We start from the raw sequence: 10,442 nt of genomic DNA, 5'->3' as shown, positions 1-10,442 counted from the left end.
TTTTATCTATTAACAAATAAAATTATGTCAAAATTTTAGCAATTAAAAATGTTATTTTTTTGGTGTCCTATTAAAAATGTTATTTAAGATTGACAAAGAAAATGTATATATATTTAGAATTAGAAGCAATAATATACGTAATTTTAAGTAAAACAAAAAAAAATATTTATAATAACAAAAATTATTTATAAGAGTGTAGCTTTGATATAAAAATATTAATTATAATTTATTATTTTTTATTGTTATTTAATTATCAGTTTAATTTTCTTAGTTAATTTTTTAATTTAATAATTTAATAATATATTTTATTTTATATTTTAAATAATGTTAAATCTAAAATTAAGTGAGCTAAGAGTTAATAGACCATATTGAATTAATTTTAAAAATTATTTTGGATATTAAAATTTGAAAGGTCCAATTGAATTGGTCTAAAATTTAGGATCAAATACCAGTTCACACTTACGAAAATGGAGGGTTGACATAGTGTTTCTAGCTGGTACCGACAGTGAAAAGGAAAGAATGGTGTCTTCTTTGAGCTCAGCTAGCTCTACTTAGTACTTATTAATAGTTTTATTTTGTAATTATGTAAAAGATGACTAGTTTTATTTGAGAGAGTAAGAAAAATTGGATGTTATTTTTCTTTTAATATTTGAGAGAAATAGGCTTTTAACAGTATCATTAGGGCATTACATGGCGAAATTCCCGCCGTAAACCATATGAGATTTGGTTAATAATTATCTATAATCGATTATTAAGTATTTAAATCCAAATAAAAAGCTTTAATTACATAGTCTTAGACACTAGACAGTGACATCAACAGCAGAGCAATAAGCCGTAAGTCATAAACGGTTAAACACAGAAACAGTGTCTAGCAGCCACCCACTTTGGGCTGGTTGGGTTGGGTTGGGTTGGGTTGGGTTGGGTGCGGGTCCTTCATTCCCTTTCATTCGTGAAAGCTGAAAGCTCCAATTCCAATGTCGATCATGGCGGTGCCCATTGTTCTGTGATAACATTAATTCATCAGTTTTAATTGGAGTTATGCCCTCCGCCTCCGCCTTATTTTCCCTTCCCTTCTCTCTTTCCCTCCGCCTCCACAATTCTCGGGCTACGCTTCTTTGTCCAACAACCCCATCTCCCCTTTCATTCAATTTATCCCCCCCTCCTAAAAAGGTAACCCCTCTCTCTCTCTCTCTATCTCTCTCTCTCTCTCTGTGTAGATAACTCTATGTCCATTTCTTTTTACCCTTCGTTCTTTAAAATTTTGTCTCGTAGCTCAATTGAATTGTGCGTTTGTTTTTTCAAAATGAAAAAATATTCAGATATTTAATTTGATGACTGAATTATGTGAAGTGCTGAAATGGTTAGTTAGTTTTTCTTTTTAAGGTTCTTTGCTGGTAAATTTTGTTCTGATCCGAATAATTCATTTCTCCATTGTAGAAGTGGAGACTGCTGTGTCTTAGGCATGAAAACGCTCCATTGGAAAATAATGGCTCCGAGTTCACAGATAAATTGGCAGGAGATTTGGTGAAGCCTAAAGGTGACAAGTCCAAGGAGTTAAATAAAGATTGGATTGCAACTCTCCATAAGGTATTGATTTCATTTGTTTAGTCATGTTTCATGAAGATCATTTTCAGTATGTTTAAGGAATTTACTCATCTGCCTATCTCTTATATCTTATAACCTATTTTGGCTTAAAAATTTGAAGTCCTGTGCTTAGGCTTGGTTTGGTAGAAAGCACACAGCTACTCGTTTTGGGTTTGATAAATAAAAAAAACAAAAATGCTATTTGTACACTAAACTCAATTATTAAAATCAGCCACTAATATATTTGTGTATAAATACATGTGTGGTTTAATTTATTTTCAATGTGTATTTGTATTTTAACATATATTTTATACTGGGTGGCTGACTTTGGTGGTTGATTTTAGTGCACACGTAACATAGTCTATAAAAAAAAATCATGCAATTTTAAAAAAATATGGGTGTTTTTAAAAGCATTTAAAGTAAAGCTTTTGAAAGATAACTTGTACTTGGCAAAATTAAAAAGGTAAATATCTATTTCGGTCCTGATAATTGTTTAAAGGACTACGAGACTTCCAATAAAAATTTTTTTTCCAAGGACTATGAGGCCTCCAATAAAAAAAATACTTTTTTCATTCTTTGATATTTAATTTCGTGAGACTGATTAGTCCATCTGTCAATGATCTTTTTTCAAAACATACTTACGTGACACGTTAATTACTAATATATCTTCTAAATAAAAATAATTTAAAAATCACTATTATTTTTTAGTTTTACACAAAAAAAAATTTAGCCAATATATTTGAAAAAGATAATAAAAAAAACTAAGGCCTTGACAATTACCTCTAAAGACGAGACTCCCAACAAAAAAGAATTTGTTAATCCTAGTTGGCTCTTAACGGATAAATCAACAGTTTAACATGCCATGTAAACTTATTTCATTAATACAAAGGAAAAATATTAACAAAGAGGCTAATCAGTCTCATAGAAATAAATACCAAGGGCCGAAAAGAATATTTTTTTATTGAGGGTCTCATTGTCTTTCGAAGTAATTGTCAGGGACCGTTTAGAATTTTTTCTCAAATTAAAAAGTCTAATATAACTTCAAATTTAATTAATATTCAAATTTAATTCTTATATTAATATTTTTAAATTTTAAAAGTTATTTTACCAAACATATTTGTTGCTTGTGTTTATTAAAAGTCATTTTTAATTTAATTTATCAAATATAAATGTTATAATTTAAAAAAAAAAAAACTATCTTTTAAAAGTTTGTTTTTATAAACTATTTTTAAAAAAATAAAAATTTCACCAAATCAAATCTTAATAAGCACTAATTTAATAGATTATGTCATATGGCCATTTATATGGATCTTGTTCATATTGTTTTTAATTTGCACATCAGCACAACCCATTAGGGTACTACTGTATAGGCCTAAAATGAATTTTATGACTTCCGTTTGGTTTCCTTCATGTTGGTGAAATACTGCTAAATTTATTGTGGAGTCTGTCCCTTCATAAACTCTCTGACATGCTAACCTTGTTTAAAGTTGGTTTCTCATGCATTTCCAATGCTTGTGATCACTGAATAACGGACCTACTCCTCAATTTTTTTGACAAACTTGACATAAATTCTGATTTAATTCCATGGACCTGAAAATTTAGAGTTGTCTTTGTGATCACTTCCCATTCTTGATTATCACATTCCAAATGGGGTGTATATATATATATATATAAGAAAAAAGAAAAAACATTATGTTATTTATATATTCTTATTAGAGCGATACAACAACAATAATAATAATAAAGTCTTATCCCATTAGGTGGGGTCGACTACATACATCAAACAATTTTATTGCGGCCTATCATGTATTATGTTAACAGTGAGACTGTTTACACAAATTTTCATTGACCACCTCATGTATGATTTTATTTTTGGTCTTTCTCTACTATTTGCTCCGTGTTTACCTTTCATCTCATCCATCCACTTGATCAGATGCTCTACAATAGACGTTATTCCAACTTTCTCTCTTATATCTTCGTTTCTTATTTTATCCATACATGTGTGGCTGATCATGCGCAACATCCTCATTTTTGTCACACTAAACTTATGTCCATGCTCACCTTTTACTGTTCAATACTCTGTTCCATACAACATAGTCAGTCTAATGGCAGTGCGATAAAATTTCCCTTTAAGTTTTAAAAGTACTTTTTTGTCGCATGTAAAACAAGACGCACTCTGCCACTTTGACCAGCTTGCGTGTATCCTATCTTTTCCATATTTCTCAATCTCTCCATTATCCTTAATTATGCATCCAAGATACTTAAAAACACTTTACTTGTGGTAAGATAGTTTCTTCAATTTTCGCTTCTGTATTATTGTTTCTCCTTCGCCTACCAAACTTACATCCCATATATTTCGTCTCGCATATCCTTACTTATACGAATATATGCAATCCTTACACACTTCTTCTCTAAAACCTTCTATAGAACCTCTCTTGGTACTTTGTCATATGCTTTTCCAAATCAATAAACAACATGTGTAGATCTTTTTCGTTACTCTGGTATCTCTCCATCATTCTCCTTAACAAGTATATAGATCTAATGGTGGATTTATTCGGCATAAAGCCAAATTAGTTCTCCGAGACCTGTATCTCATGTATCAACCTCCGTTCTATTATCCTCTCCCACAATTTCATGTATGACTCATGAGTTTGATCCCTATGTAGTTTTCATAATTTTGTATATCCCTCTTATTTTTGTAAATAGAGACCAAAGGGTTTTAACTCCACTCATCCGACATCCTCTTACTTCGAAATCTCGAATCATTCTATAATAGTTAAAGTTTTGTTTTCCTTTCCTTGTATATAACCAACCAAATCATGGAAAAGTCTCTTGTTATTTATTAAATAACTCATACAAGTAGCTCCTCCATCTTTTATTAATACTCTCATCTTGGACCAAATCCTTACTGTTTTTGCTTTTGATGCATTTAACTTGATCCAAATCTCTTGTTCTTCTTTCTTGACTCTGCGATTTTATATATATCTTTTTTCCTTTCCTTCGTACCCAAATAATGATAAAAATCCTCATATGCTATTGTTCTTGTTCTTACTTTACTTACTACCACTTTAGTCTCCTTCTTAGCAATCTTATAATTTTTTTTCTCAATTTTTAACATTGCAGCTTAAAGACCATTTTTTAAAACATTTCCTCTTTACCTTTTTCTTCTCTTGAATATTTGTGTTCCACCACCATGACTCCTTGCAGCTTTTTCTTCTACCCATCTTTGTAGCTTCTTTGCTTTTCACCTTTCGTTCAATGCGAAAATCTATGACGAACACCCTATATTGTGTTGTCAACTTCTTTTCCGGAATAATTTTACAATTGGTGCAAAATTTCTGGTCGACTCTCCTTAGCAAAAGGAAATCGATTTGAGAGCTTATTACACCACTCTTATAGGTTATAAGGTGTTCGTTCTCTTCTTAAAATAAGTATTTGCGATGAGGAGATCAAAAGTTGAGGAAAAGTCCAAGATAATTTTGCTCTTCGTATTGGCAGCCTCAAAACCATGGCCCCCAGTATTCTCTCATATCCATTTACATCGTTTCCAACATGACTGTTTAAATTTCTTCCTAAAAAATTCTTGTCTCCCAAAGGTATGTCTTGAATTAAACTTTCTAACTCCTCCTAGAACTTCTTCTTGTGTTGTTCTTCTAAACCTACTTTTGGTGCATATGCGCTAAATCACATGAAAAATATCCCCTTCTACCGCAAGTTTTATAGCGATAATCCGATCCCTTACCCTTTTGACCTCTACCACATCCTTTTTCCGCTGCTTAAATACAATAATGCCTACTCCATTTCTATTTGTCACCTTTCCTGCATACCAAAGCTTAAACCCTAAAGTTAACTCTCTTGTCTTCATCCTTGCTCATTTCATTTTTTGTAGGCACATTATGTTAATCTTTCTCCTTGTGATGGTGTCCACCACCTCTATAGATTTTCCTGTAAGTGTGCCTATGTTCCATACCCCAAACTGTAGTGTTCTGTTACCTATGTCTTTACTTTCACTCTTCCTTGGTTAACTAACTTATTTATCCTCATCTGTTCACAAAAACCAAACGTGAAATCCCTTGCTTAGTTTGCACTACACCTGGGTTTTGATGCAGCGGCTCTTGCTCATTTGACACTATATTCGAGCTATACAGCGCGTTGCTTCGAGTCAGCAACCTAACTTTAGCGCAATAATGTCTCTAGTCTATGTCATGAAGATTCAAATAAGTTTTTATGCTGGCTGTCGAGGGTCAAACACAATCCTCTTCCTTTATCTGGGCTTGGAACCAACTATGTAACATGGGCGGAGTTATTATATAAAATAGGTCTAGATTGATTGGATAGTCTAACCAAATAATCTAATTATACTGATTGCTAATCATGGGACTACATTAATCAGATTTATATTATTCAGCCACTGATTATATACCCTTCTCTCTCCAACATGGTTTTAGAGCCTTTCCGTAGGAAAAAAAATTGTTAGTAAGAACCTGCGCTTAATTTGAATGTGTTTTAGATTATTGAATGAGAGCCAAATTAATAACCCAATTTGGTGTTAAAGTTCTATGGAATTTATACCTTGATGCATCACTTTTGGCAAAATTAAGCAGCTTTTATTATGGTTTGCCCTAAAAAGTATAGCATGATCAATTAAAAACAACTTAACTTCAACCCTAAACCCTAAATCCCATTTATGTTATGTTAAACAATGCAAGCATCAATGGTGAAGTTTTTTCTTTTCCTTGATGAAAAAGTGAAAGTGATGTTGTTGCATTCAGATCATTAGTTCCATCGTTGATGGGGAACCTTGGGCAGTTCCTTGGACGGCAAAGACCATTGTTCAGGTAAAAGCATTTCTTATCTTTTATCTTTTAGATACCATTATCAATAATGTATTTTCTCAGAATATGTTTGGTATGGTAAATTGAGGTTCTGTTCTCCTGCTTCTTTTGATTGGAATGACCATGTGGAAAATGCATGCAATGATCATTCCATCATAGGCCCTGATTCGACAAGACCAGAAAGATGTATTTCTCCCTCTTTTGGGAGGAATGAGGAGTTTCTGGCTGGTGCTTGAGAATGAGTGTATATATAATAATATAAATGTGTGTGATTGTGATTGTAAAGGTGTATGTTATAATTCCTTTTAGTTAAGAACTCTTAGTCTCTTAGATGGATTCTGCAGGTTATGCTTCTTTGGATCGCTTCATTTTGGTTTGTAGGATCTTGGATAGTTCCATTTTTGGCTTCCATGGCGGGGTTTAGAAAGGAGTCTCTCACATACAGGGGACAAGCATTGTACAGCCTATTAACTGATATTGCTGAAGGTGTGGTTGGCATAGTGATACTTCATCGTTGCCTTGCAAAGTTTAAACCACTCACATCCGACTGGTTTAAATTTGAATTCAAAGGCAATTGGCTTTTTGATGTCAGTTTAGGCTGCCTCATGTTCCCTGTTATCAATCACCTGTCACAGGTGAACCTAAATTTGTTACCTGTGCTTCAATCTAGTCCTGTGACTGTCTCAAGCGTAGAGCAATCAATTGTGGCACGAGACCCAGTGGCAATGGCCCTCTATGCAATGGTTGTCTCAGTTTGCGCCCCAATATGGGAGGAGATCGTCTTCCGAGGTTTCCTTCTCCCGTCTTTAACCAAGTACATGCCACTATGGTCTGCCATATTAGTTAGCTCAGTAGCATTTGCCTTGGCACATTTTAACATTCAGAGGATGCTGCCACTTGTATTTCTAGGCATAGTGATGGGTGCTGTCTTTGTAAGATCTAAGAACCTCTTTCCATCAATGTTGTTGCATAGTTTGTGGAATGCTTTTGTATTTCTGGATCTAATGAAGTAATATAGTTCTTAATAGTATCATGTTTCTGGCGCCTCCCTACTCACTGTCACCCAAATCTCCAAGATTTATTTAGTATATAAAATTATACTTCTCAATAATGCGCATGGAGGATTAATGAGATGAGGTTGCGGTAGTGATTGTTGTGTTTGTGTATCGTGTGAATTATGAGCAATAAAGGTCAACTGTGAAATGAGAAAACATAATTTGATTTATTTCTGTTCTTTTCTTTTTCGGCGTTCTAATTAAGCCACTAGCATCGATTTTTTTTTTGTTTGGATTGAACAATTTCCAATCCTAAGTATTATATCTATGTACTACATATCCATACAACACACTAATACACACTACATGGGTATACACTATATAAAGGGGCATAAGTCTTTCATCGAAATTTTTAACAAGTTTTTTATTTTCAAAACTTGAACTTGAATCATTTGTTTTTTTTTTTTTTGGTAGACATTGTACTTAAATCATTTGTTTAAGGAATTGCGATATTTATCACCTTAACTGATTTTTCCTTGATAAAAAGTTGGTTTGTTTCAGTGTAACTAGGTATTCTTTAAGTATTGTTCTTTATTCAATTTTTAGAGGAGAAAGAATAAAAAATAACTTTTTTGATGTTTTGAATAAATAATACGTAAAAGTAGATATTTAAATTAATTAAATAATAAATCCTTAAAAAAAAGTTGAATAAAGACGAAAAGTTAAAAAACAACTAGGATTTCTTTTATTTCAAACGATACAAAATTACTAATAGAGAAAGTATAGGGATTCAATGGTCTAAGCGTACAATGTGTACAATGGAGATTTAGGAAGTATTAGAGATATGACCATTAATGTTACGTTGTCCTGTCAGGTTACGCTTTTAGGATGAGTGGTTTCATGATATAGTATTAGAGTTCTAGATCCAAAAGGTCGAGTTCGATTCTTTGTGAACCCCAAAATCAAAAAGCTTAAGCTTTTGGGATGAGTAGTTTTATGACATGAGATGTTTATTATCTCTGGTATCCGAATGGTTATTCTGGATAGTATGAGTGATGTTCATTTTATTCATGGACCAAAGATTTAGCCAATTATACACATTGTACACTTAGGTCATTGGCTCCCTAGCAGTACTCTTACTAATATCATTTGTCCTCCTACCATTCTTACATGTTGATCTCTCCAGAATGTGAGACATAGTGATGCATAGTGTATTGTGTAATTAACTAATTACATCTATTCTTTTAGATATTTAATATTATATAATTGATTTCTATTATTTATAATTTGATCACTAATTATGTAAAAAATAAATTTAAATAAAAAACTAAAGTTAAAAAGAAAAAAATTGTGTCATAATATTTAAAAAACAAATTGACATTACCGTTGGATTTACCTAATAATGCGGAAAAAAGGATATTGTAGCGCTAACGTTATCGTCGGAAAAATTCACCGGTAATCAAATGATTTTTGAGCAAGTAATCTGTCGGACGAAAAAATCCGACGGTAACTAGCTATCGGCAAGGTTTACACCGTTGGATTTCTTCCGTCGGTAAATAATTTATCTTCGGATTTTATTCGTTTTCTCAACAGTAATTCTGATGGTACTTAACGTTTTTTTTGCAGTGATATCTACCATTTTTAAAAGTGAATCAAGTAATCTGTATACAAATCTCTCTTATTTTTTCCTTCAATATAATATTAAACTTTTAATATTTCTAATCTTAAAAATTTTGATCTCATTTATTATACCTTAACAAACAAAATTTGTTTCACATAAAATAATAAAAAAAAATATTAATTTTATATATTTATGTCTCCAACAATCATTGACATAAATTAAAATTATTCAATAATTAATTATTAGATTTAATAGATTACAACTAACATCAATTTGATTTACCTTATCAATAGAGATGATCTAAATTTAAACTAAGATAAATTTTATAATTCAAAGAAAAAGGTTTGAATGAGTGAATGACTAAAAATTTAAAATAACTGCTATATTTATTCAGTGTCAGAATCCAACAAAATTTTTTTAGAAAATAATTCATAGTTATTTGATAAAAATTTTAAATAAAAAGATTTCCATTTAAAAAACAAAAATTTTAAAATGTTAAAATCTAAAAATCTAAAAATTTGGATGAGAAAATAATTTTTTAATACTTTAATTATTAATTACTTTGATGAATAATTATATTTTTTTTGTGTTGTCCACGCGGTATGAATTGCTGCATGCAAAAGGCGGGATTTAAACCCCCCAACACTTGCTTAGGCGACGAGTGAATTAACCACTCGACCAATCCAAGTTGATTAATAATTATAGTTTATATTCATAGTTATTGGAGACATAAAAAGTATATATAATTAATAATATATTATTTTTCTATTATTCTTTGTTAAGAAAATCTTACTTGCTATGGTGTAATAAATAAGATTAACGTTAATAGAATAAAAAAATATTTAAAAAAATAAAAAAAAATTATGAAAAAGTTGTCTAAGAAATAACTTGATTTACTTTTTTAAATTTTATGAACAAAATGACTCACAAATATATTTTTAATAACTTACTTGGTTTTACATAAATTTATGATATATCAAATAATATGTAATATGCTATGTGCTAGTGATATGATACGTTAGTTAATTATTTTGTAACATGTAGTATTAACCAGAAATAGAACTAAAACTTTGTTTGGAGGAAGCCAACATAAAAAACATAATTAAATAAAAAGCTAAAAAATAAAATTAAATTAAAAGAGACTAAATAAACCATAAAAATAAAGAATTTTACATGTAGAATTATTATTTTAAAAGAGATCATTACTTTTTTTAAACTACACTAAATTCTGTCTCTAGTATTAAGTTATTAACATATCATATTATCATACTTATATAGTATTTAACGTGATATATTAATATCTAATTAATAAAAAAAATCAAATTAATTAATTTAAAATTATATTTTTTATAGATTAATTTAAATATTAAGTTCATATTTTAGATTCCAAAGAGAGAAATAAAATAA

The 10,442-nt window shown here is 30.7% G+C and overlaps 1 protein-coding gene across 1 annotated transcript; it reads left to right on the top strand.

Moving 5' to 3' along the window:
• Positions 1 to 809: 809 nt before the first annotated feature.
• LOC112776394 (uncharacterized) lies at positions 810 to 7,452 on the top strand. The gene is made up of 4 exons (XM_025820547.3): positions 810 to 1,170; positions 1,438 to 1,587; positions 6,357 to 6,422; positions 6,764 to 7,452. Exons 1-4 carry the CDS (start codon positions 1,039 to 1,041, stop codon positions 7,430 to 7,432), a joined length of 1,017 nt encoding a protein of 338 aa, XP_025676332.1. The 5' UTR covers positions 810 to 1,038; the 3' UTR covers positions 7,433 to 7,452.
• The last annotated feature ends 2,990 nt before the right edge of the window (positions 7,453 to 10,442 follow it).

The sequence above is a fragment of the Arachis hypogaea genome, chromosome 19 (genome assembly GCF_003086295.3).
Source record: "Arachis hypogaea cultivar Tifrunner chromosome 19, arahy.Tifrunner.gnm2.J5K5, whole genome shotgun sequence".
Taxonomy (NCBI): Eukaryota; Viridiplantae; Streptophyta; class Magnoliopsida; order Fabales; family Fabaceae; genus Arachis; species Arachis hypogaea.
This window is presented reverse-complemented; position numbering and strand designations above follow the sequence as displayed.

Bases quoted from the DNA above. Each gene is read 5' to 3' on its own strand.
- LOC112776394 (XM_025820547.3), top strand. From the start codon at position 1,039: ATGCCCTCCGCCTCCGCCTTATTTTCCCTTCCCTTCTCTCTTTCCCTC. The intron at 1,588-6,356 runs GTATTGATTTCA...TGTTGCATTCAG, and splicing joins GGATTGCAACTCTCCATAAG to ATCATTAGTTCCATCGTTGA. The intron at 6,423-6,763 runs GTAAAAGCATTT...TGGATTCTGCAG, and splicing joins CGGCAAAGACCATTGTTCAG to GTTATGCTTCTTTGGATCGC.